The sequence below is a fragment of the Podarcis gaigeae genome (assembly GCF_964106915.1).
Source record: "Podarcis gaigeae genome assembly, chromosome: 1".
Lineage (NCBI taxonomy): Eukaryota > Metazoa > Chordata > Lepidosauria > Squamata > Lacertidae > Podarcis > Podarcis gaigeae.
Window position 1 is genome coordinate 1,539,863 of NC_139678.1, and position 27,712 is coordinate 1,567,574.

A 27,712-nucleotide genomic window follows, 5' to 3' on the forward strand; every position below is an offset into this window, starting at 1 on the left:
GCACAGCGGGTCCGCCGCCGCCAGCAGCGCCGCCGGCCTGGCGCCCTTCGCCGAGCAGGGCGGCTGCCCCAGGAGGGTCCTCAGCGCCGGCAAGGGGAAGCTGCCCTGGGAGAGCGACAGGCCCCCCGCCGCCCCCGCCGGGCGAGGATGCTGCTTCGCCAAGGCCAGCGACGCTGCCCCGGTGAGTCCCCGCCTTCCGGGCAGTCTGCAGCGCAGCTGTCCATGCTTTTAGACATGCATCGGTTGGGATCACCGGTGCGTTCAGTTTTACAAGCGTCGCAGACTGCTAACCCCTTTCCATGCGCCAGGGAGTCGTCACACATAGTTTGGGAAGCTGGTTTACTGTCGTAGACCAGCAGTTGAAAAATAGCTGAAAGACAAAACTGGAGAAAGGAGGTAAACTAACTATAAAAACGGAAAGACAAAAGTTGCTGACCAACAGGTTAAAACAACTCAAATGGTAACTACAGTGGTACCTCGGGTTACAGACGCTTCAAGTTACAGACTCCGCTTACCCAGAAATATTACCTTGGGTTAAGAACTTTGCTTCAGGGTGATAACAGAAATCACGCTGTGGTGACAGTTGGAGACACCATTAGCTAAAGTGGTGCTTCAGGTTAAGAAGAGTTTCAGGTTAAGAACAGACCTCTGGAACAAATTAAGTACGTAACCCGAGGTACCACTGTATTATTAAAGCGATCAAGTTGAAGACTTCACAGGATTTCATAAATGGAATACTAGTGGTGCCTCTCCAAGGCTCACTGCCCTTGTTTTATCAGGGAGGAGAGGTGGAACCAGGGTTGCTCTTGCCCTCTTGTGCATTTGGCACCTGGCTATTGGCCACTTGCGACCAAGTGAAGACGACTGGGTGCCAGGATGGCAGCTGACATCTCCACTGTCTGGCTGGCACACAGCAGCATAGATTTGTTGCCATGCTATGGTGCAAGTCAGATTTTAGCTGGAGCTGACAGGAGCTGACATTTGTCATCTTGAAATAGAAAAGGCACCTAAACATTCCATTAGTGCACCTGTAACCTAGGTTTAAGGGGCTATATGGCAAATAGCTTTTATATCTCTAGTGTGGGATTTGAATCCTAGCCCAGCACTGCTGGTTGCATCCTCTCCAAGATTGGCTCTTGCAAGGCGGTGCTGATGCTGAAACTTCACGTCCCTCTGTTGAATGGCTTCTGCACCCTGCAGTAGCTGAGGGTGGGGACAAAGGGTTTTTTCGGTAGATTCGTAATCTGGGGAACCGGGTTCACGTCTCCGCTCCTCCACATGCAGCTGCTGGGTGACCTTAGGCTACTCATATTTCTTTGAAGTCTCTCAGCCCCACTCACCTCACCAAATGTTTGTTGTGGAGGAGGAAGGGAAAGGAGAATGTTAGCTGCTTTGAGACTCCTTTGGATAGTGATAAAGTGGGATATCAAATCCAAACTCTTCTTCTTTTTCGTTATAGTGCACGGAAGAGAGCCATGGGGGTGGGGGGGAGCTTGGCATGTGGTTTAGAGAAGCAGGTGTGTTGGATGGGGCAGCTATAGAAGATGGAGTGTTCTTAGTTCAAGGTAGGGCGACAAAAGAAACATTCATAGCCTTTCCACCAAGGAACTCAAGGTGGCATGTCCGGTTCTCCCCCCCCCCCTCATTTTATCCCCACAACAGCCCTGGGAGGTAGGTTAGGCTGGGAGAAGACAGTGGCTGGCCCCCAAAGTCTCACCCAGTGAGCTTCATGGCCGAATGCGGGATTTGGACCTTGGTCTCTCCCAGGTCCTAGTTGGACACTTGTAACCACTAGGCCACCACTGGCTACCATAGGGTAGGTCAAGAAGAGGAAATGGCTATTCGCATTTTCTCCAAACTGGCCCCTGCCAAGTGGTGTGGATGCTGCAGCTTCAATGGTGTGGTCTTCACGCCACAGGAGCCGAGGGTTTTGCTGGTGCAGCAAAGAGCTGTGGGGAGGAAAAGCTCAGCAGACAGTTTGGAGAAGCAGGTTCATTGGCATCCATAGAATAGAAGAGGGAGCAATCTTTAAAGTGCAAGTGGCATTATGATTCTAATATGCCTGTGGTTAAAGGTTCAGCACGTTAGAAGCTTGAATAGTGGTTTTTTTAAAGGTAATAACTTTTAGCTACCCTTCACACACTTCTTGTCACACCCTTGGAAATGTCTTCATAGGAGCTAATGGTGAATGGCTTCCCTGGTCCATCTACCCAGATATGTTTAGGTTACGTTAGCTGAGATCAAAAAGGAGGGTGGGATTTCTTTTTACAAAAGCTCATTTGCCTCATCTTCTGGAGGCAGTATTTCATACCCCATAGACCACTAGACAAGTAGCTATTTGCAAGCTTGTGCCGTCCATTATCATTACTATTTTATTATGTGCTGACCATCCTTCATCACTTATAGTGATCTAGATCAATGGTTCCCAATTGGTGATCTGCAGCACCCTCCCCCAGGGGGGTCTGTGGCACATACTTGTCAGCTGTCCAGGACATCCCCTTATGGGGCACTGTACTCTTGCACAGGTCACATGACTAACCAGATTCAGCATAAAGTGAGACTCAGATTGAAGCTTGAATTTTACAGGTATCTGTAGAATTTCAGGGAGGAATTATTTGGTGGTTTCTCCACTGTAATTTTGCTTAAAGATTATACCTGAAGGAGCGTCTCCACCCCCATCGTTCTGCCCGGACACTGAGGTCCAGCGCTGAGGGCCTTTTGGTGGCTCCCTCGCTGCGAGGAGCCAAGTTACAGGGAAGCAGGCAGAGGGCCTTCTCGGTAGTGGCGCCCGCCCTGTGGAACGCCCTTCCAGCAATGTCAAGGAAATAGACAACTCTCTGGCATTTAGAAGACATCTAAATGCAGCCTGGTTTAGGGAAGCTTTTAATGTTGATGGCCTACTGTATTTTAATATTTTGTTGGAAGCCACCCAGAGTGGCTGGGTAAACCCAGCCAGATGGGCGGGGTATAAATATTAAATTATTACTACTACTGTACTATTAATATTATTGTGATTATTATTATTATTAATATTATTATTATTACTACTACTACTACTACTACTGGGCTTGTTCTTTGTTACTGAAAACTTTAAGTTTTTTAGGATTTTCTTCTGTATTTTAAATGTTTGTCAGTTGAAAGATGGATTTAAGAAGTATGATTCTCGTGGTTGGGAATTGATTCTTGAAAGTAGCAGCAAAAATGTTTCCCAGGATCATGGAGCAAATTAATTATTACCTTCAGGCGCATTCCAGTGAGCTCATATTTTGCTACAAATTAACACAAGTTGTTAGTAATAGCTGAAAGAATTTATAATGAGGAATGTTCATAGTGATCCAGTAACAGTAGTGAAAGGTAGGGGAAGACTAGGAGCCGCAGAAATACTGAGAGGAAGAAGAATATAATGAAAAATTCCTCTCTGTTTGTCCGATCAGCTTGCAGAGTGTTCCATTAGAGTGTGCCAGAAATTTAATCTGACTCGCAATTTCTAAAGGTAATCAGGTTTGAGCTGTCCCAGAGGCTGATGGAGGCAAAAGTATGGTACTTGAAAATGCTGTAACTTTTGTAAGACGACTACCCGATTAAAACATTTATCCTGCAGGCTCCCAAGGTCCAGATTCAGCACAGTTGTCCATTGCATGTGACCACATCACTTTCTAGTTTTACAAGGAAGAAGGCTGAATTGCATTTTAATGCCTCCTCTGTCCTATTTCTCTTGCAGCTCTCGCCATCCAACGATTTCCTGCAGTCTCCAAAACTGAGGCCTTCGCAAGGTAAGTGCTGCATGTGTGTGCTGGCCCAAGTGACTCACTGTCACGCAATGGTGCAAAGGAAGAGGGGTCCCTGTCCTCCAGATCGGTCCTTTTCTCTTAATATGACACATAGGATGGCGTTCCTCACCCCCAACTCCGTGCCGAATCTGGGAGAAGTGCTTTCTGCTAAAACAAAGCCATGATTGGCTACAACCCAGTAGATTTTATCACAGTCCTGTTTTAGAACCCATTGATCCTGCCGCATACTGGATTGATTGGGCTAACATGTAAACTCTGGCCAGTAGACTTAACTGTGGTTTGTTTCAGCGATGAGTTGGCATTGCATCTGAACCCAACATCCTTGCTTAATCTCAGTTTGTTTGGCCGCTCCATACCAGAAGCCAGCCAAGCTACAAAGGCACATGACAAGAGCCTTTGCTGGTCTGTAAGGCAACCTGTGATTTGTTGAACAAACCATGGCTTCCTGTTACAAGTGAACACACCTGTTGTCAGTAGGGATTTCCAGGGGGGGAGGGGAGTGCTCACTCTGCAGAAATGAAAGCAGGGTGGATTTTAAAAATAAAATATGATTTGTTAAAAAATTAAAATCTGATTTTTTAAATTTAAATTGTATTTTTAAAATAAAATGCTTTTGGAGGAAAAATCTTTCTAAAGAAAGTTTTCTATTTAAGTTACATTATAGTCCAAAGGCTATTCTTCAGGAAATAAGGATTTAAGTTTTTCATGTGTGCTAAGGCTCAAAGTTTTTTTAAAAAAACAAACGTTTAACAACATCAGTTAACAAACATGGATACATATGCTATAATGTTACTGTTTTAGTTTAATAAGTTGTTTAAATTGTTATTAAGGAAATTATTATTTTTCTCCTTCCCATAAAGTACAGCAGAAAAGTTGTCCAAATATAAACAGTTAACTTATTGAACCTCACAATAATTTCATAATTATTGTTCTATGTATTTCTAATAGTATAACCAAATCAGTAATTTTTGATATAACTATAAAAACTACTCTGAAAATTTATTATTCAAAAAATGAAACCTTCATCTGGTTGTAAATAGTAAGATTATACCAGCAAGGAGTCTTTCTGTAAAAAATAATAATGATTTAAATCAAGCCTTACTGACTATTGATTTAAATCAAGTCTTACTGACTAATGATTTAAATCGTGATTTAAATTTATTTGATTTAAATCAAATCTACCCTGAATGAAAGAGCAAGCTGAGCACTAATTTGGCTGCTTTAAGGAAATGACCCTGAAGAAGCTTCTTGTTGTCCTGGAAACCTTTCCAAGAATCTTGGTTCTTTGGGGAAAGCCCTAGACATTGAATGAAAAGCTCTATGGAAATAGCAGAATCCAGGACAAGCCCCTGAACTTCTTTTAAGAAAAGGTTGTTATAATTATTCCTCCATTGCACAGTTGAGTTCTTGCCTCTTTGAGTTTTTCTGTCCCATCAGAAAGGTAGTGTCTTTATTGTCTTTTCTTTGCCTGTGAAGAACTTTGGTCTTCCATCAAGCCTTTTAAGTGGTCTTTACTGGCACAGAAGTTGCCTTTCTATATATCTTTATTTATTGGTGGTAGTTTTTATTATTAAATTTTTCTGGGCTGTTTCATGGGAAATGGCTATTAAATAATTCCCCCCTTTTTAACAACTGGGGGAAAGTTCAGAGTAACAAGTGGTGGTGATGTGAATGCCTGGGAGTTGAGTTGGAGCCAGCCCACATGTTATTTTCCTACCTATGGGTACATTCCTTCCTTCCTTTTAAATTGGCAGTCATTTATTTTTGAAATGAATGTGTGAGTAAAGCACTTTTCTTATTTGGTGAGTCCCTCATCTTTAGGAGAGACTGAACTACTTCTAAATCTTTCCTCTTCGCAGAACTGCCAGCTATTTCCTATTGCTTTGCATTTGTGTAGAAAACGTGGTAATGGCGGGGGGCAGCTCACTGAACCCCACTGTCTGTCTGGGTTAGGGGTGGGGAACCTCCAGTCCATGGGCTGAATTCTGTCTGGCACAGGTTTTGGTTTGGCCTGTGAGGCTGTTTTCCCCAGACCACGACCACCTACCCAACATCATACGCTATGCCAGGTGTGTGGCAGGTAGAGTCATGGGTTTGATTGAATGCACAACTCAGTTCCCCATAGCGAACTTGAGCATACCAGTTGAAGTCACCACCCATCGGCTGGCAGTCTGTGACTTCAAGCCTACTAGGTCAGGTGCATGACTCAGTTCCCCGGTGAATAGAAATAATTCCCTAGTGTTCTTTAAGCTAGTGGATCTGAAAGCTGTAACCAAACAGCAGGCTATCCCTGGAAAAGTGCTAGATCTGCAGAGAGGCATCCCAGTAGCTCAGCCAGGTGGATCTGTGGGGCAAATGCGGGGAAGGGAGATGCTGCAGCTGACTTCAGGTGTGTTTAACTGGTTCGTAGGAAGTTATTGCCAGGGCTGTGCCAGTCCTTGAACAGGAGAAGTTAATGGAGTGAGTCTGGAATGGTTAGCATATTTATAATAGTGACTCCTGAGAAAGTTCTTTGCACTCTCGTAATAAGAAGGAGCCGAGCTTTGTCACTTCCCACTTTAGTATTGAAAAGGCCATACTTGGGCAAGACCAGACTTGCTTTGCTCCCTTTTATTGGCAGTGCATTGTGCACCTGCCTCTGGGTGGACTGTGCCAGTTTAGAGGGACTTCGGAGTTCATCTAGGATGAGCTCAATTAGAATGCAAGTGTGTGTGTTTGAGGGGGGAGCGGGAGATGTGAAACTACTGGAATGCTTTCAGTTGTATGTGTTTTTTTCTTTTTAAGGGCTGCTTTTGATTTTTATCTTTCCCTGTCCTGGATCGATTAGGGCAAAAAGTACTTAGAAGAAACTGCTGTGCCCCGAGGAAAAGGAACTCTTGTCTTTTCCGCATCTTGCCAGTTAAATTATTCTGCCTTGTGCACATGAAGAAAGCTTGTTGCAAGGTTGCCTTGGGAGCTTCTTCACACTTGGTGCTGGGAACGCTCAAGAGTCCCCCAAGGAGTGTGTGAAATCCCAGAAGAGGGGCTGTGTGGTTGCGTGTCTGTGTGTGGTCTCTTTGCTTGCTAAAGTTGCTTTAAAGTGTCACTGCTTATGGAAGCATACTTGACTGCCCTTTCTTTTTTTGCTTGAAAGGTGTGATTGCCTCTCATCAGCCTCATATTCCAGGAAAATGCGGGCTGCTTGGTTTCTCTCACACTCGCGGGAAGAGCGGCAGTGTGGATTCTGATCTGCAGTTTCTAGGACTGAGCAATCCCTGGCAAGATAAAGGTATTTGTAGAATGACCATCTTTTAAGCATTTGTGCATGCCAGACCCATTCCAGCGTGCCCTGTAGCACTCTGTTGGACAGGTCAGATCTGCATTGCAAAGCATATAAGAGGATGGCTTGTGTTGATCCAGATTATTGGTTCAACCAAGAGTCAGTGTGGTATAGTGGTTAAGAGCGATAGACTCGTAATCTGGTGAACTGGGTTCGCTTCCCTGCTCCTCCACATGCAGCTGCTGGGTGACCTTGGGCCAGTCACACTTCTCTGAAGTCTCTCAGCCCCACTCACCTCACAGAGTGTTTGTTGTGGGGGAGGAAGGGAAAGGAGAATGTTAGCCGCTTTGAGACTCCTTCGGGTAGTGATAAAGCGGGATATCAAACCCAAACTCTTCCTCCTCTTCAAACTGGCAAAGCACTTGCAATGGTTTTCCGGGCCATGAGCAGAAGTCTTTCCTGGCTTTCTGCTGTCTGACATCTTTAACCTGAGGTGCACAGAGCATGTGCATGACTGCAGAACTGTAGCAATAATAATAGGACTCATTATGTTCTGAAGCCCTTTAAGGTCAAAGCTCTGTGCTATATATTACTTCTTCACGCAATGAATGCATGTATGGGTCAGTTTCCTCCTCTGAAATGAATGGTGAGCCCTTGCAAGCAGTGAGTACCCAGTGATGCAGCTGCTGCGCCTTTTTTTCTTCTTTTGCTTGTTAGGAAGCAGGAACCCTGGCAAAGAGCATGAGGAAAGTATGGAGCACAGCTCATTCAGCCAGCCTTGGGCACAGGGCCCTTGCTTCTTGCTCCAGACCAGCTGCTTGTTCACCAAACCGATAGTGCAGAATTACATCTGCAGTAGGGGGCAGAGAAGGAATAAATTATGCCGAATTATTTATGCCAGTGAAGCCAAAGTGGATGGAGCCATTTGTATGTCACAGACCATCAGTTAAGCAAAGTAACGTGTCCTTTTTGATATGCTTATAACTTCAAGGAAAATCTCTCTTTGTGACTGGTGCTTGAAGATTGGTTATCAGACAAGTTAGACGAGAAATAGTTTTTAAATGGTTGTGTTTCCTTTCATGCTTCTCTAACCGGGATCGTGCATTTCTTTTCCCCTCCCAAGCAGTGTGTGCCAGCCTCAGTTTCACCAGCAAGCCTCAGCGGACCTTCTGCAGCCCACCTGAGCATGCACCACCTCTCCTGGGCTCCCACCCCAGCCAAGGAGCTTTCATCCTTCCGTCCTACCCATTCTCATCGCCCAGGCACAGTCCAAAGCACACCTCCCCTCCTGCGGACTCGCTCAAGAAGTCGCAGGACTTCTCTAATTCCTGGCCTCTGAAGAGTTTCGAAGGGCTTCCAAAACCTAGTCATCAGAAGAAGTTTTCCAGCCCGATGGCAGGGGAGGACGCAGGTACGAGCCCTGGTGGAAATAGCTTGATGCAGTCCTGAGCCTGGTAAGGAAGGGTTGCCAAAGCCGAAAAGAGAAGCAAAAGGAAAGTGCCACCTCACCCTGTTGCAACCCAGTCTCCAGCAAGGGGGGGGGGGGTCTTCCCAGGTCCCAGGAGGGAGGAGGGAGGCTGAGGTCAGCACTGGCAAGAAGCAGACAACCATGGAAATCTCTGCGTTTCTCCTTTGCACACTGCTTCCCACACACACTTCCTTTACATGTTACTGCTCAGTCACTAAGCATCTGCCCAAATAGGGTGAATCTTTCTTTGCCTCTAGAAAGGGGCTGTAACTTCAGGAGTTGGCAAATTCCAGAGAAAGGGAGTTTGACAGTCGGTGAGTAACTGGCATTGTGACAAGCGGGGGAAGAAGCCGTCTTGGGGTCTGCAGGGCTCAAGTCGTTGAGGGATTTATAGGTCAAAACCAGCATCTTGAATCATATCTAGGAAACAATATTAAAAGCCAGTGTGGACTGTGCATCAGTAGTGCAGAATGTCGTTCCCTTCTGTATGTGAAAAAACTCCACTTTTAAAATGTTCTGAATGTGTTCTCTCTGCGTGTGTTTTCTGATACAGAGGCAAAGCCACAGGATACGCCTCCCATTCAGCTGAAACCTGCCTTTGTGAGATCGCCGGCTTCGCGGAGAGGCCTGAGTGGAACAAAACCAGTGCCTCCCATCCCCAGGGGCCTTAGTCCCTTACCTGACAGAGTGGAAATCAACATAGTGGGACACAAGAATGGGGAGCCAGAAGACATCTGGCTGAATGAGAGGGACAGGAAGCTGGCCATTGATCTTTCAGAGTTGAATGTCAATGAAAAGGAGCTGGATGAGGAAGAGGTGGGGGCTCAGTGTGATGTTTTTACTGTTACGAAAGGGTGAATAGCAAAATTATTTTCCTGGGCTTCCTATAGGATGTACACCTGTGGCCAACACAGGTTTGTTTGTAGTTTCTGTATTCCATGTTGCTTTCTTATCATAGGGACTGCGGGAGGGAGGGGGTGAGATGACGCATCTTTTAAACAAAATTCCTGCTCCTCACTACAGGATCCAATCATAGGCAGGCAGCAAATAATTCTGTAACCTCACACTTGCGCTTCCTCACAGCCTCCAGCTGGGATCACGACTCTTCCCTCCTTTTCAGATGCAGAGTTCTCTCCGCTCCTTACGTAACAGCGCCGCCAAAAAGAGAGCAAAGCTAAACGGCAGCACTTCCGACCTCGAGAGCCCAGACTCTGTCCTGAAACTCGACCTGACCTCCGAGTCTCCTTCTTGCTTGTCGTCCCCAAGCACCAGCTCCTACAGCGAAAGTGGGGTGTATAGCCAGGAGTCTGTGACATCCCCGCTTTCGACAGCCCCTCAGGGAATGAGAACAATGTGAGTGTCATTCATAGCACGAGGAGGGAATCCACAGGCTGTGGGGGGGAGGTTTCCTTATCCCATCTGGGCCTTTTCCTGGAGGTGGTGATGCAGGGGACTGAACCATCTGGGCCCTCCTGCGTTCAAAGTAAGTGTTCAGTCACTGAGCTGTAGAGGGGCAGTCCTTGCTTTCTTTTGGAGACTTCAAGGGTTGCTGAGCACTGATGGGGGTGGCTGGGGACATGTTATGCCAGTGCTCCAGAATATGCGCTTGCTGAAGCCTCCTGGGTGCCATTCTCCAAGCAAGGCTCGGTGGTTTGTGTTCCTTGTCCCTCATTTGAACTCCTATAAACAACAGTTAAAACAACAGCACTTGCATAGAAGCAGTTCATATCCAACTGGGATAAAGGCTTTAGAAGGGATGTTGAAAGAGAAACTTGAACTTGCCATCCTTCTTCCGGGTGCTGGAAGCTGCTCTTAGTGGCTGTTCTGTGCGCAGTGAAACGCCCACTTGGAGGGATGGTGTCTCTGGGCCATGTGAAGAAGTTACTCCATTTCCTGTGTATTCTCGGTCCTCAGAGAGCTGGTTCCTTCCCGCAAAATCTCTTGGATGAGTAATAGTGAAAGCTGGAGCACTTTGTGCAGGGTAGGAACGAGTTAACAAAAGTGCCTTCCTCTCTGCCACAGGTCGGACATATTCCCTCTCCTTGGAGGTAACTCCCAGCCAATGAAGCTCTCACCAACACGGAATCGGGGTCCCATAAGCGTGGAGCAGAGTCCCACCACAGGTAGTCTGTAGGGCACATAAGGACAGCGTGGATTTAATGTAGTTGTTCTTTTTGCAGTGTCTCTGAAAGCTCTGGTGGGTTTCCCTTTGTTGACCTTCCGGGCCATCGAAAGAGGGTGGGCAGGCAGCAGCCTTAGACCCAGCTAGCTTTTTAATGTGGATTTGCAATCAGGTCGCATCATATGTGGAGGTTGGGCTCTAAAGGTTGGGCGTAATACTGTGAAAATGCACATAGCAAAAATTACCTTTTCATTGGCCGGGAAAGAAAAGGAAGCCTCTTCCGTGTCTCTGCTGGCTCCCCTCCTCCCCAGAAAGGATGGAGGCAGGCAGGCAGAGATGGGAGGAGGAAGGGGGGCAGAGTGTGATGCAGACAGAAGAAAAAGGCTGGAATGGAGCTGCAGCTGGGCGTGTAAAGTTGAATTTGCATAAATACAATGCACATATGATGTGACTCAACTGTATTGCTGGGAGGGGTCGATACAATCTTATAAATATTTGAAGACTCTACACATTAAGAAAATAAAGGTACTGCAAACTGTCAGCATATTAATTTTGATGTCCTAGAATGACTGTACATAAATATACATGCTTTTTGTGAGATTTGTTTTAAAGAAGTTAATAAAAACTTTGACTTGGTGTTTGGCTGGTAATGGATCAATTTTATGAAGCAATGTTTCTAGAACTAGAAACTTTTCTTTCAGAAAAACATAGTAGTGGAAAGTTTTCTACCCCAGCCACATGACCTGGGGGATGTCCTCCTACTTCCCCAAACATGTACTGAGACCTAAATTCTAGTTTTCTTTGAACTATCTCCCAAAGCCCATATCATACATGTGTTAACTCTTTTCACCGAGTTGTGACAAAAATTCGCCAGGCAGGCATACCTCCTGCAGGCAGTTTGTACACGCAGAATTCACACTCTGGCCAGCTTGGGACTGTGGCATTTGCAAATTTAGGCGGCTTCCTGTGTTGCTCTTGGGAACAATTTGCTGTGGATTCTACCTTCCAGGGATAATGTTTCATGAAAAAGCGGCTTCCAGCGTGAGCATCAGCGGCCAGCGCCTGAGCTACGGGAACGGATCAGGAGATTATGAAGAGGACAGACAGAAAGTAGCATCGCCCGCCATCCTTAAAGGGCAGAGTAAAGAGCACCAAAGGCACTGTAAATCTACCAAAGGTGAGCAGGTGGAGGGTGCCCGAAGGGAGGGGCTTCTACTCTATTCCTTTAAGCTTGGGCCTGAATCCTCAGTCTTCCTTTCTGATGCTCTGTGTGTGAGAAAGAGAGAGAGAGTAAAGTGTTACCTTCAGATGTGTTAGAATCTAGCTTTACGTTTTAAAGTTAAACTGGAGGAATTTTTCTGGGGGTTATGAGAGTGACGGCACACGCTTTGGACCTGATCCAGAGCTGTGCGGTGCTGCAGTAGTAGTAGTAATAATAATAATAATAATAATAATAATAATAATAATAATAATAATAATTTATTTATACCCCGCCCTCCCCAGCCAAGGCCGGGCTCAGAGCGGCTTACAAGCAATAATAAAAACAAGATGAATGATTACAACTTAAAAACAAAAATAAAATACAACATTAAAATAACGGAACATTAAAATATTAAAATGTAGCCTCATCGCAGGAGAAGGAAAAGAAAGAAAGAAAGAAAGGAGGAAAAAAAGAGAGGGGGGGGGAGGGAATCAAATTGGCTCCAAGCCAAAGCCCAGGCGGAACAACTCTGTCTTATAGGCCCTGCGGAAAGAAATCAGATCCTGCAGGGCCCTGGTCTCATGAGGCAGAGCGTTCCACCAAGCCGGAGCCAGAGTTGAAAAGGCCCTGGCTCTGGTTGAAGCCAATCTAACAGTAGGCATGCAGGGGTTCCGTGAGAGCAGTTGCTTCCCTGTCTTTGGATAAGGCTCCAGAGGGTAAGTGGACGCTCACCTTGTGTACTGGATCCACTGGTTTTGACTGTTGATATCAAATGCAAAACCTGAAAGGAACTTTCTCAATGTCGTGGATGCAAAGCACAAATAACTTAATGAGGAATTATAGGTAGTCTTAACACCCAGTTTTTGTTTTTGTTTTTCCTAGGGTTTACAGGGCCCACTTCGAGTTTACAGCAGCTAACTAGCTTAGACTTCATTTCACCGAGTGCCTTGTCAGAAGACTCTGTAGTCATTGTTGGAAAAGGTATTTCAAACAAGCACTTCTTGATTACAATGCTTCTTATGCTGGCCTGAAAGATTGTCTCACCCCTTATGCAGCCAGTCAGTCACTGGGCTCTGCAGAGCCTCCTTCAGAAACCATCCTGTCAGGAGGTCCACTCCACCCGATGGAGGAATTGGGCCTTTAGTGTTGTCTCTCCCCTTGAATATCGGACATGCGCCGTCCCTGTTGCCTTTTCAGCACCAACCGAAGATCTTCCTTTTTTAATTCTCTTTTAAATTCCCAGTCTGCATCCAGAATGAAATTGTTCTTAAGATGTTTCATCGCTTTTGCCAGCCTGGACTCGTTTGTGGAGAAAAGAGTGGGATATAAATTTCATAAATAAATAAATAAATAATAGAATTATCAGGAAGGCTTAAAATATATTTTGCTTTATCATTCTTCTCCCCCACCCAACTCGTTTGTATGTGTTTTTGTTGGAGTGGGATGTCACATGGTCCTGTGCAAACATTTCTTGCTGAGCAAATAATATACTCGGTGTGTGCAAAAAATTGCACATTGGTAGCTGTGCTTGCCTTTTCCTGCTGGCAATAAAAGAGGCAAAGAAAGGTAGAAAAGAAAACAGTTCCTGTGCACATTGAATGAACTTGGTGCTGTCACCTTGTTCAAACCTGTGCATAAAATAGTTGTGTTTAAAGAAATAATGTATACCGGGGGGGGGGGGGATCATCATGAGTGTTGGATCTTTCATGATAACCCAGTGAGCCGTATATGTCTTTTTAGGAGTGTTTGGAAGCCCGCCTTCGGCTCCACTAAGTTACGGCCAGTCCCTGATATTCTCCATGGAGAATGGAGATGCACCTTCGTTCAAGCAAAGCATGGAGCCGCTTTCCGGGATCTACGGGAGAGCCGTCCAACAGCAGAACCCTGCACTTTATTTTGATGTGGAAAACGAAAGAGATGTAAGAATGGAAAAGACGTTGCAGAAGGGGGACTGTCACAAAGACGAGCTTTCTGAAAATGCATAATGCACCCGTGTGCCACAGTTGCTACAATCGCATTTTGTTCTTGTTGTTGTTTAATGTGTTAAGATGTTGCATGTGGCCAAATAACGCGCCTTACAGATAATGGGCTCAGGAACGAATTGCAAATAGTTCCTGATACATACTGCGGCACAGTGACAAATGCCGGCATGATCCCATTCTGTTATCCTAAAAGGTTCCAGCAAGTTTAAACAATAAAGCACCACCTTTTTTTCACTAGGCTAGATAATGCTGAGCGAGGCCCTATTTTATTCTTAACTCTGGTTAGGAGACTTATTTTTCACTTTTGTTCATTTCTCCTTTGTGCTAAAGTATGTGCTACAGCCATCTGCAGTCTCTTAGCAATTGTTGACCTCTCAATAGCTGATCACTCAGGTGCAAAGTGCATCAGAGTTAACATTGCAGCCATGGTGTTATTTGCATGACTGTTGCTTGAATCATCCTGTTTTTCTGCTGTGGGAATGTTATTTGAGTACCAAAATGGGGTGGGTGGGTGGGTGTTTGATTGAAAAGGTGAGGAAATTATTGTGAGGGAAAGAGCACTTGTTCTGTTTCTCACTGAAGTGCTATGTCACATTGTCCATTAAGATATTGTTGTCCTCCAGGAATGAAGTCAGACTGCTGGAGAATCTACCAATAATACTTAGAAATTTTGACTTTCAGGTGTCTCTTGAAAACTTTTTATGCCAACGGTCCTTCATAGCTATTTTATTTTTGATGAGCCTGGCATCATTTTTTGTTTTAACATTGTATGCCACCTTGATATTTTCTGATACGGTGGGTATAAAAATACTTACCATAAAAAAGTACACTTTTCTGTTCTATGCAGATGAAAGTTGCCTTATCCAAATCTGCCCGGGAGAAGATGAGACAGAAGAAGAGAGAAGAAAAAGAATATCAGGAAATTAGAGATCTTGAAAGAAAGGAATCTCACACTTGGGAACTGCTTAAGCACAATGAATCGGAGAAGAAGACAACCGAAACCAGTAAGCCAAGTTGTTGTTTTTAACTGCTCTTGCAATGCCACCTTGTAAATGGACCTGTGAAAGTCACTGACCTGCAGGTCCAGCTCCATCACTTATTTCTGTGCTGTGCATGGAGGGAGAGGCCTTTCTTCCTCTAGCAGGCTGCTTGGTCTCTGTGTGCAGATCGGAAAGGAGGGATGAAACACTGAAAGCAACAGTGCTTTTAAGATTCATTGAGCTCTGTTTCTTACTCCAAATGGGATTTTTTTCTGGTGTGGTTTGGAGCGTGCATAGCACTTGTTTCTCTAAATTGGCTGGGGGCTGTACAAAGATTAAAAGAGGCTTGTGATTTAAGTAACTTATGGAGATATGCTGTTGATGAAAGCTGGTTCTTTGCCCTCAGGAAATGCTGCTTTCAGTCCTCTGTTGAAGAGAATGTCAAGTGTAAAAAGGGCACAGCCTTCGGTCTTGCTAGAATCAGGTGAGACTTTGCAGCTCAAATATAAAGAGATTGTTGCCGTGTCGCGTATTGTGGGGCGTCTCAGATAGGTTGCTTCTTCCGTTGGGAACACCTGGCCATCCCTGGGGCTGGGGCTGCCTCTGGTTGCTCTGCCTATGCAGCCACATGCTTGTCATGTGCTACTAGTCCCATTGCACTTTTGAATCACCAGCTGGGCATTGCTTGCAGGGGAAGTCTCTCCAGGTCCACGAATGCAGCTGAAAGACCGGGTGCTGTCTGTCATGCACAGTCCAGAGATAATGGAACCATCCGAACTGAGACCCTTCCCTAAACCTGAACTTGCTCTTTCGGAAGCCCTGCATTATCTTGCGGAAGACGACTGGTATGTGTCCCAGGTTATCTTTCTCTTCTTTATTTTTATGCCATCAGCAATTAGAATTGACGTCCGCCCAGTGCTGCTTGCATACCTTTGTGTTGTTTCTGTTTTCAAACACAGGGAGAAGAAGATTGAAGGCCTGAACTGGATCAGGTGCCTCTCTGCCTACCACCCTGATGTGCTGACGGCAAAGCTGCACGAAACCAGCCTGTCTGTTGTTCAGGAGGTTAACCTTGCCTCTCCTATCTAGATCTTCTCCTGCAATTTCTTGGCTGATGGTTTTGAGGGGAGCATTGAAGTGGGTGTAGCATTGCAGCCACTTGCCTTTTTTGTGATTGGCATCTCGGCTCCTTCTACACCTGCCTCATTTTTACCTCCCCTCAAGCCTTTATCTAAAAGTTTGATTGTTCATTCAGCTTGTTACTTCCACAACAACTAATAATAATAATAATAAACTTTTATTTATACCCCGGACAGAGCCAGGCTCAGGGCGGCTAACACCAATAAAATTACAATAAAAACATAATAAGGGGGAAAAGAAAAAAACCAGTTTAAAATACTGGTTAAAATACAATTTTAAATTCAGCCTCATTTTGATAGTAACCCATAGATCAAAGCCATAAGGGGAGGGAAACATAAGGGTCAGACTGAGTCCAAACCAAAGGCCAGGCAGAATAGCTCTGTCTTGCAGGCCCTGTGGAAAGATGTCAAGTCCCGCGTGGCTCTAGTCTCTTGTGACAGAGCGTTCCACCACATCGGGGCCAGAACTGAAAAGGCCCTGGCCCTAGTTGAGACCAATCTAACTTGCGACTTGGGACCTCTAGAATGTTGTCATTTGTGGACCTTAAGGTCCTCCGCGGGGCATACCAGGAGAGGCAGTCCCGTAGGTACGTGGCAAAATCCTAACCATGATTCAGTCCCAGCTAAGAGGGGTTAGGGTCACAGTCTAAATTTGCTAGCACATAGGACAGCCGATAATTTTATGTAACTTGCTAGATACTGAAGTTGGGTCTTTTTTATGCCTGTCAATGGGATGTGGGTAAAATACTATTTTTGGTGCCTGTTCTGGCCTACCAGGCCTAAGCAAAGGTGGTCCTTGAATTCGGTTCCTCTAATTTCATTGGCATTTTCTATTGGACTGAGTTGGGGCAGCAGGTGCTTCTGAGTTCCAGAATGACAGCCATGTTACTTTGTAGTAGCAAACAAAACAGTTGATTTAACAGAATGCATATATTGCTTGAGTGTAACAAAACCTTTGAGCAGTTTGCAAGAAATTAAAATTATCAGTAACAATAAGCGGCTAAAACATTTGAAAGACAATTAAAATCAGCAGTAAACTAAAAAGAGATTAAAAGACATCAGCTTTTACATGTCTATGCAGGCTTGCCTCAACAAAAAATGTTTTATGCAGGTGCTGAAAAGACTAGACAGACTAGACCTGCTTACCACACGTGGGTGGGTGGGTGTGGGTGTGGTCATATCTCGGGTTGAAGTCGCTTCAGGTTGAGCGTTTTTGGGTTGCACTCCGCGGTGACCCGGAAGTAACGGAATGCGTTACTTCTGGGTTTCGCCGCATGAGCAGACGGTCAAAATGACATCATGCGCAGAAGCGGGTTGCGTTCACGTCAGGATGCGAACGGGGCTCCTGAACAGATCCCGCTCGGATCCAGAGGTAGCACTGTATTATGTGATACTTGTAACTAGTGCCAGGGGTGGGCCCTTTGGGGTAAGGCAACCCTGCAAGTAAACTGTTCCCAAGCTGTTAAGGCTTTTATATACCAGTATACACCTTGAGCTTCACCCAGTACTAAATCTGCAACCAGTGCAGATCTCTGAGCACACGTGTTACGTGATGACAAGGACTCCAGTCGGCAGCTATGCTGCATCGTTCTGCACTAACTGTAGCTTCCAGGTCAAGCACAAGGAAAGCCCCACATAGAGTGCATTGCAGTTATCCAGTCCTAGAAGTCCCTGTTGCCTGAGCTACTGTGGTCAAGCTCTCCCACTCAAGGATCAGTTACACTGGGCCTCCAGTGGCAAAGCTGGACCCAGAAGCACCCTCAGACTGCAATCCTGTCCAGCGCAGGCAATTTATTATTTTCTCAAGACTAGGGAAACATTTTCAGTGCCTCTGCTGTCTCGTCTGGATTTAAGGCAACCGTTGCCACCATCATCTGACTCAAGGTCTTTTCTTTCGCACAGGTGAAGAATTTGCGTTCCGTTGTTTCCCGAGCTGCCGTGGTTTGCTTGGGGGACTTGTTCAACTACCTGAAAAAGAGCATGGATCAAGAACTGGATAACACGGTGAAAGTCCTCTTGCACAAGGCTGGGGAACTGAACACCTTCATTAGGGAGGATGTGGACAAAGCCTTGAAGGCCATGGTGAACAACGTGACACCAGCACGGGCGCTCTCGTCTCTGATCAACGGAGGCCAAAGGTGAGCCTCTGGGACTCTTCAAAGCTTTCTCCTGCTTCTTCTTTGCTCCTTTGTAGGCCTCTTCGTTGTCAAACAAATGTAGTTCATAATAAGAGCCAGTGTGGTATGGCAGCCAGAGTGTTGAACTAGGACCTGGGAGATTGGGGTTCAAATCTGCACTTGGCCATGGAACTCACTGGATTCCACCTTCGGTCAGTTGCTGCCTCTCAGCCTTACCTTCCTCATGGGGAGGAGGAGGAGGAGGACTAAGTGTGTCACCTTGAGGCCTTGGAGAAAAGGTAGGGTATAAATGAAATAAAATACCGTATTTTTTGCTCTATAAGACTCACAAGACACACCTAGTTTTTGGAGGAGGAAAACAAGAGGGGGGAAAAATTGAATCTCGGAAGCCAGAACAGCAAGAGGGATCGCTATGCAGTGAAAGCAGCAATCCCTCTTGCTGTTCTGGCTTCTGGGATAGCCGCGCAGCCTGCATTCGCTCCATAAGACGCACACACATTTCCCCTTTTTAGGAGGGGAACAGTGAGTCTTATAGAGCAAAAAATATGGTAAATAGCAGTAGTTAATCCTTGCTGTGTGAGCTCCACTGGAAGAAATGGGACTCACACGGGAGCACTATTGAGATGAAGTCCGGTTAGAAATGTGTGCAAGCTGTTTTGAAAGGTGTGCTTGGTAGAAAGTTAGGACAGGCAAATTCTATGTGAGTGCAGAAGCCCCGTCACATAAACCAGTCGCTCATCACACTTCAGAAAAGTATTTCTTTCCTGCAGCAGAACTTTGAGAGAGCCGCTTTATTGCAACAGTGATTCATAGGAGTTCTTCCTTGGTTGCTGCTGCTTCTGCATGAAACAAAACTGTCAGTTGTTGAAAGGTTTCTTGTCAGCACATTCCTACAAGGCACCTGCTCTCTAGTCCAGATTACGTTGGGAGAATGGAGTGGGGCTGCTTATTGGTCAGCCAGCCAGATCCACTGCTTTAACTCCAGATGATCTCCACATTGCTGTGATCAGCAGCTTAAAGGAAGGGTTCTGCTGTGCAGCTGTGGAAGTTTTTAGGGTCTGCTTTCAAAATCATTGTTTCACACACTTCTCTCTTGCGGATGTTTTCCTTTCTTCTCGTTCCCATTAGCCACTTGAACACAGCAGTGAGAAGATGTGCGGCCCAGCACTTGTCAGATGTGGTGGAGCACATGGGGCCGGGCCGAGCGTTGTCGGGCATTAAGGATGTGACCGACAAGCTTCTGTCTGCAGTAGCCAAATTTGTCCAAGACGGATCACAAGAAACAAGGTGAGTGAGCAGATGCAGAGCGAAAAGGAATACAGTGGTACCTCGCAAGACAAATGCCTTGCTAGACGAAAAACGCGCAAGACGAAAGGGTTTTTCGTTTCTTGAGTTGCTTCACAAGACGATTTTCCCTATGGGCTTGCTTTGCAAGACAAAAACGTCTTGCGGGTTTGCTTCCTTTTTCTTAAAGCCGTTAATACCCAGGGAATCCGCGCTCCGCAAAACGAAAAAATCGCAAGACGAAGCAACTTGCGGAATGAATTAATTTCGTCTTGCAAGGCACCACTGTATGGGATGCTGTGACCTCCCAACTTGTCTGGAAACCTAGATTCACACATGAAGAAATGTGAATATGTAATGGCAGAAATAGCTGACGGATCAGAGACTGGGAAGGAAATGAAAGAAGCTCAGGTCACATTTTTTTCAGCTGATTTTTCAAGCTTGAAAAATCTCAGTATAAGCTTTAGAAAACACCATTTGAAAATTTTCTACATTTCTAAACTGGTTCAGAATGAGAACATAACATAAAAGTGCAATTTGTCTTCCAGCTGCAGTTTTGTGTGTGTTAAGTTCATGCAAATTGGTTCATCACTAGAGGCTCCATATGCAAATTACTGATTGACATCTGGCTCCAAATACAGTTATTGTCGTGATTCCCAACTTTTGATCTCGCTGCTCTTTGTGCTCCTTTTTTTACACATGCAGAGAATACATTTTGTATGTACATAATTAGCAAAGCGACAAGAAGCAAGGTTTTATATAAATGCAAGGTTTTATATAAATGCCTTCCTGTGGTTCATTGTACCATTGGAACTGTTGGAAGAGGGACCCCAAGGTTCATCTAGTCCAGCCCCCTACAATGCAGGAAACATGAGCCCTCAAACGCTTCACAAATATGATAGGGGTGGGTGTGTTATTGAGTTGTTTTTATTTTGATTATATATTTTGTGGTTTTATATTTTGATTTTGTTCTGTGAACCACCCTGAGACCTCTGGGTATAGGGCGGTATATAAATTCAAATAATAATAATACTGTACATTTTACAGAAAGACGTCTTTATTTAGAGCATATATTTATAGTGCTTCATAACGTACATCCCAGGGAGGTGGGGCAGGGTGTGAACAGCCCTGAGATCTACGGGTGAAGGGCTGTATACAAATTTAATAAAGAAACAGACAGAGAGACAATGAGTCTGTGACTGAGCTCCGGTATCCTCAGTCAAGCATTATTATTGCTGTTATTTTACTAAAGAATCTGGCCTGATAGACATGTGTTGTGTTATGTTCATGGGTGTAAATCTACTCAGCTGATTTGTGGTGGATGCAGGTACTATGGACGGAAGATGCTCTTCACTTTGATGACACACGCAGACTTCGACAAGATGCTTGAAAAGTATGTGCTGCCAAAGGACTTGCCTTACGTGAAGGAAACTGTCAGCAGCCTGCGACAGAAGGTAGGCTGTGAAGAATGTAACGCCATGTATTAAAAACAAGAGGCGGGGAGATTTGTCAGATTTTGGAAGTAGTGATGAACTGCCAAGGTTTTGCCAACTTGACAATTCCAGCTTCTTTTTTAAAGAGTCGGACAGACAGCAGAGCCTTTGTCTTAGCCGTGTTCATTGGTTGTCACTTAGATGACACCTTTGTATCCCACCTAAAATATCCAGAAATACTTTAGACCATCTTTGTGAGGTGACATCTGATACTCTTCATGAGGAACAATCCTTAGTTCTAATTATCACAAACAGTGAGGAAGCTCAATGGTCTTCCCTCATTAGTTTTTCACAAGTCCTGCTTGCAGTCCCTGACTTGTAAGATAATTAGTTGGTCTACATTACAAACAGACGCAATTATTGTTTGCTGCTGCTTTTATTATCTGTCTGAGAAACTATACTTGGAGGCTGATCATTAGCCTCCTGACCCTTGGATTTTTTCAGAAACTGACTTACTGCTTTTAGAACTCTGCAACTAATGCCCTTTCCACCAGTTAGGTAGAGAACACCTCATAAATATTTTTCCTTGTGCACCCCAAAAATTCGCTCTTGGGGTGGTAGAGAGAACCCCTGAAACAGCACTTGGTGGGAGATTGTTCTGTCTGGCAAGTTGATGTGCTTGTGCAGATGAAACATCTGCAGTAACACAATGTTGAATTCTACCCTTAATTTTTTTACCCAGATGCCCTCTTGGAGTTGTATCCAACGTTAATCCTACTCAGAGAAGACCCATTGAAGTTTATTATTATTATTATTATTATTATTATTATTATTATTATTATTTATACCCCGCCTTCCCCAGCCAAGGCCGGGCTCAGGGCGGCTAACAAGCAATAATAAAAACAAGTTGAATGAATACAACTTAAAAACAAGATTAAAATACAACATTAAAATATTGAAACATTAAAATATTAAAATGCAGCCTCATCACAGGAAAAAGAAAGAGGAGGGAATCAAATTGGCTCCAAGCCAAAGGCCAGGCGGAACAACTCTGTCTTACAGGCCCTGCGGAAAGAAATCAGATCCTGCAGGGCCCTGTAGACATGACTATCTTAGGCTCATTCATTTTAGTGGGCTTTCTCTGAATAGAACTTAGTTGGATATAACCCTCCCTGTCTTTGTAATGCAATTTCAGGGTCTGGGAGAGATGCCGATAGTCACACCCTCGGCCAAGGGCGGAAGAAGGGGTCACACCAACAACATGGACAATTTGAGATCAGCCTCTGTCTCGCGAGAAGCGCTCAATGCTGGCGACAGGTACAGTTGTGCCTTCCTGCTTCAAAAGCTTGGGGGGGGGGGCAAATGGGCTAAGGAGTTGGGAACCTTTCCTGCGTAGCTCTAGAATCTATTGAACTCTATGGGCCTTCTCTGAAGTTATTACAAAGGCTGCAGAAATAGGAAAGCTCCGCTGCAAACCTCTTGACGTTCTTCTTTTCAGCAGAGAGATTAGAGAAGTACGCGAAATGCCCCGGAAATTAGCTCCCCGTAACGCCTTGGAAAGTGCGGAATACGTGAAGGTCATAACGACGCTACTGAACGCAAAGGATTTCCGGGATCGAATTAATGGAATCAAGCAGCTGTTGGCAGACACAGAAAATAACCAGGACCTTGTTGTTGCAAACATTGTGAAGGTAACCGTATAAGGAAAAAGCCCTCAACATCCTTCTTGGAGCTAGCAGGGGATCCCATAGAGCAGAAACCAGGAGATTGAAATTGGACAATATCATGGCTCCGAGGGGAAAGGGAGAGTCGCTCTAAACAAAGGAGGAGCCTGTTTGTCCCTATAGGTAGAAGCACAGCTATATAGGGGGAGAAATGATGTGTGTGGGGTTCGACCACCGTTCCAGCTAGACCTGTGTCGTCTACTGCAACTGGCAGCAGTTCTCGAAGGGCACAGGGAAAGAGCTCCCTTGAGTTGGGAAGGGCAGGGATTGGGTATGGCACCTTGTGGCCCCACCACTGAAACGTACATGGAAATGCAAGTGTGTTCGATCTCTTTATGGGACTTTGCACACCCTGCCCTCTTCCTGGACACATGCTCCACTCACCCCTTTGCACCATGGGATTTGGACCAAGGCCCCTCATGGCCTGGGCACCAGGTTTAGACACCAGGGACTGTCGCTTGGGCTCTTCCTGGCACATCAATGTGTTGCAGAGCCTTTGACAAAGTTAGCCTTTTCAGTCATGGCTCTCTATAAAATGGTCAGTAAAAATTTACCACACTGCAGAATGAGCAGGAGAACAGGTCGTTTAGGAGCCTAGTTTCCCTGTTTCCTTTTTGATTATCTGATATTAACTTGTTTTTCATGTATCGGCTATTTCTTAAACAAAAGAAGCCCAGATTTCTACCTCCTTCACTGACTGTAGTTTTCAGAGGTGGTGGGATGCACGCTGACCTAAGCGGTCTGCAGCCTCTTCCTTTGTTTTGCCCTCCCCACAAGTGTTGGGAGTAGGCCGCTTGATGTGTGTGCTGTTGTCCTGGGGCATCAACCACGTTTAGATCAGCATGCAGAGCCTGGTCAGCTCACTGCATCTGCATGAGGAAAGGGGCTTCCAGCTGTTGTGATCCTGTGCCCTTGTCTAGATCTTCGATGCCTTCAAGTCCCGCTTGCACGACTCCAACAGCAAAGTCAACCAGGTGGCCCTGGAGACGATGCACCGCCTGATTCCTCTGCTGAAAGAGAAGCTGTCCCCCATTATCAATATGCTGATTCCTGCCTTGGTGGACAACAACCTGAACTCCAAGAATCCAGGCATCTACGCCGCTGCCACAAACGTCATCCAAGCTCTTTGTCAACACTTAGGTAATGGGACCTTTTTAGCTTCCAGCCACGCTTCAGAAAACAGGGTTGCGAAAAGGAATTTGCAGCAGGTTTGGGGCTGAGCAACCAAGAACTTTTGTTTCTTTTCCCATTGCTCAGTTTATGCATCTGTTCATTGTGTGTTGGCACACTGGCGCTCAAGGCTGTGGAGGAATGATTCCAAACTGGAGCAGGCCTCCAGCCAATTTTGATGGGTGTGTGTGTGTTTAGGATTCCAAAGGCCTCATTCTGTGCACCTCCCTGCCAGGCTATTCTGCCAGGCTTCCCTTCCTGGCTATTCTGCATCAAACACAGGATGTATATGATACATGTAGCCCTCCTGAGACTCCCATTGAGTTGGTTTTCTGTCTCCCTCCCTCCTCTGCATCTAGACAACTACCTGCTGCTTCAGCCGTTCTGCACAAAGGCCCAGTTTCTGAATGGGAAAGCCAAGCAAGACATCACGGAGAAGCTTGCAGGTAAGGCTCTTCGTGCTTTGCTGCCGTGCCTTCATACCCGGAGTTCGCCCTTCCAGGATGAGCCTGTGCAGGACCTGTTTGCTCGAGACTCTTTAATGACTCTTTAAAGACTCGAGACTCTGCAATGGCATAGTTTGCTCTGCGGGGTCCGTGATGGTGCCAGGCAGCTTGGAAGGTTATTGCCAACCTAAGGGATGCAAAACGAATGTGAAATAGCTCATTGACGTCCCATTCCATTATAACAGCTGAAAGCAGAGCAGGAGTTTAAGCTTAAGAACTGAGGAAACCGCCTCACACACAGTCAGGCCATTGGTCCATCTATGGCAGTACAGTGGTACCTCGGGTTAAGTACTTAATTCGTTCCGGAGGTCCGTTCTTAACCTGAACCTGTTCTTAACCTGAAGCACACTTGAGCTAATGGGGGGCTGCTGCTGCGCGATTTCTGTTCTCATCCTGAAGCAAAGTTCTTAACCTGATGTACTATTTCTGGGTTAGCGGAGTCTGTAACCTGAAGTGTATGTAACCTGATGTACCACTGTACTGTCTACACGCATTGGCAGCAGGGGTCTCCCCTAACCCTCCCTGGGGATTGAAGTCAAGGCCTTCCACTGTGCTCTGCTGCTGAGCTGGGCCCTTCCCCACAAAGCTTGTTTGGAGCACTGTGGGCTTACCGTATTTTTTGCTCTATGGGAAGCACCAGACCATAAGACGCACTTTGTTTTAGAGGGGGAGAACAAGAACAAAATTCTGCCCCTTCAGCAAAGCAGCAGGAGAAACAGAGCCCCTTCCATTTCTCCTCCCGCTTGGCTGAAGGGGCGCTGCGCAGCTCTCTCCCTCTCTGCTGAAGCCAGGAGAGTCTTGCTCTCCCGGCTTCAGCAAAAGGAACCCGAATCCTTCAGAGCGCAGCGCAAGTTCCCGCTGCGCTCCAAAGGCTTCAGGCGGCTATCCCTGAAGCCTGGGGAGCGAGAGGAGTCGGTGCGCACCGACCCCTCTTGCTCTCCAGGCTTCAGCGAAAGCAACGCAAAGCCTCCGGAGCGCAGAGGGAGCGCTACCTCTGCACTTCGGAGGCTTCTTCGCGTTGCTATCGCTGAAGCCAGGGAGCCTGCATTTGCTCCATAGAACGCACACACATTTCCTTGATTTTTGGAGGGGTAAAAGTGCGTCCTATAGAGCGAAAAATACGGTAATTGATGGCCTTTCCAGAAGATGCTCTGAGTTTGCATGCTTTCAGTTGCATTCTTGCTCAGGTTGAGCAGGCCAAGGCTTGAGGTGGGGAAGAGAGCCTCCTGCCGTGCATTTGGTGTGACCAGTTACCTCCCCCCTCTCCGTCTCCCCCTTTTTGTTGTTCCGAATCCAGAGCTGGTGGTGGAGCTATATCCTCGCAAGCCTCACGCCGTGGAGCAGAAGGTCTTGGTGGTCCTGTGGCACCTGCTGGGCAACATGACCAACAGCGGCTCCTTGCCCGGAGCCGGCGGCAATATTCGGACAGCCACTGCTAAATTGTCCAAAGCGCTTTTTGCACAAATGGGTCAGAACCTGCTGATCCAAGCTTCGTCCCAGTCCCCCCACATCAAAAGAACTCTGGAAGAATTCCTTGACCAAGCTACCTGAAGCAGACTGAGCAGGTGCAGGTGTGTGCATGAATAAATGCACCTACATGGACAGTACGGTTCCTACAGGTTACTGAATAACTGACAGCAAACACTTTTCCGTGGGGTCGAGTGGAGCATCCCCCTCCCTCTCTCTCTCGCTGCATTCCTTCACAGTGCCTGTGCTTTTCACGTGGAAGTGGATTTGGATTGACTGCTTTTAATTACTGGGTTTTCCTTCCCCCGGTACACGTCCCAGGCCGAAACCAAAATCAGTATGATGCTTGGGAACTCTCCCCCCTCTGGTGCTGTTCCAAGAATTCTGTGGAGTTGGGGAATGGATGTCTTGCGAAAGCAAGTCAGCTCTGCTTGTTTGCACTCTTCTGTAGACTCAGTGGGACAATGCCCTGTGTGTGCGCTAACGAAGATGAGATTTTAAAAATAGGAATAGTTCTAATCATGAAATCATGTTATGACATGTCTTCTCATGTAGCCTTAAGAGGGAGGGGGGAAAAAAACTTTTGAGAGGCACATTTATAAAGAACAGGGTTCTGTGTGATATTTGTGGAAAAAAATGTATTTTTAAAATCAGTCCCAGTCATGATTGTGCAGTGTTCGCTTGCTTTTGCTGCTGCTGTTGATGTATGACATCTGCTTGACAGTTGGGCATCATTATCTGCACACTCTTGTAAAACTTTTAACAGGTTATAATGAAGCATGTTAACCAAAATTTATAGAAAACAAATAATTTTTACATATTTTGAACAACACATGTCTTAAAAGAAATGTCACGTGTTGAATATAGCTTCCATATTTTAGTGTGAAAAAATAATACTGAATTTATCTCTGTCCAGAATTTATAAAGGTGTTCAGTTTTCTGCCCTGCTGTGCAATCCTCAGCGATCTAGTGCCAGTTGTTCCTTCTGCTCTCGAAATTATACCATCTACAAGTACTGTATTCATTTGAAACACAAAAACAAAATGTTATTAAAAAAATAAATGGATTTATTTCTGTAAAAATGATTCCCTCATGTTGATAAGACTTGAAATTTACTTTGGGAGCTTTAGCATAAAATGTATGTCATGAAAATCCCCATGGAATTAGGGGGAAAGTGGCCGTCAAGATGCACCATTTTGGAAAGAAAACGGGGGGAGGTCAGTATCGGACCATTTAGTTCACTACTGTGCATAATCAGTCTTCTATGTGGGAAGTCTGTGAGTTGGGGCTGTTGTTTGTTGCAGCCATATGAACTTTCCGAGAAAGTTCATGTCGGCAACGCCACTTTCAGAGATGGTTTTATGGAACAAACCTATTGATGGAGGGAAGATGTGAGGAGGGAGGGGGGAAAGCAGACATACCAGACCTGCCATACTAACCCTCTTTTCCAAAGGAGTGGCCCCATCCTTGCGAAGTGTAACCAAGGGTACTCAGATCATGGCACAGCCTCAATTAAGGAGGAGCAGTGGGCTTTGTCCAGTTTGGGGGGGGGGATCAGGAGTGTGTTCCTAGCATGGTTATCTCTCGCTCGGACTACTGCAATGCTCTCTACGTGGGGCTACCTTTGAAAGTGACCCAGAAACTGCAATTAATCCAGAATACGGCAGCTAGATTGGTGACAGGGAGCAGCCGCCGAGGCCACATAACACCGGTCTTGAAAGACCTACATTGGCTCCCAGTATGTTTCCGAGCACAATTCAAAGTGTTGGTGCTGACCTTTAAAACCCTAAACAGCCTCAGTCCAGTATACCTGGAGGAGCGTCTCCACCCCCATCATTCTGCCCGGACGCTGAGGTCCAGCGCCGAGGGCCTTCTGGCGGTTCCCTCATTGCGAGAAGCCAAGTTACAGGGAACCAGGCAGAGGGCCTTCTTGGTGGTGGCGCCCGCCCTGTGGAACGCCCTCCCATCAGATGTCAAAGAGATAAACAACTACCTGACATTTAGAAGACATCTAAAGGCAGCCCTGTTTAGGGAAGCTTTTAATCTTT

At 45.8% G+C, this 27,712-nt stretch overlaps 1 protein-coding gene across 1 annotated transcript; it reads left to right on the forward strand.

Annotated features, from left to right (window-relative positions):
* The first annotated feature begins 74 nt into the window (after positions 1-74).
* TOGARAM1 (TOG array regulator of axonemal microtubules 1) lies at positions 75-26,746 on the forward strand. The gene is made up of 22 exons (XM_083732357.1): positions 75-181; positions 3,722-3,773; positions 6,925-7,059; positions 8,177-8,461; positions 9,072-9,334; positions 9,639-9,871; positions 10,541-10,641; positions 11,650-11,817; positions 12,724-12,822; positions 13,582-13,760; positions 14,671-14,827; positions 15,210-15,287; positions 15,495-15,648; positions 15,763-15,868; positions 17,845-18,080; positions 19,209-19,367; positions 20,692-20,818; positions 21,993-22,114; positions 22,296-22,488; positions 23,442-23,661; positions 24,051-24,137; positions 25,495-26,746. The coding sequence occupies exons 4-22, from the start codon at positions 8,443-8,445 to the stop codon at positions 25,746-25,748; spliced, it is 2,955 nt and encodes a 984-aa protein (XP_083588483.1). The 5' UTR covers positions 75-181; positions 3,722-3,773; positions 6,925-7,059; positions 8,177-8,442; the 3' UTR covers positions 25,749-26,746.
* The last annotated feature ends 966 nt before the right edge of the window (positions 26,747-27,712 follow it).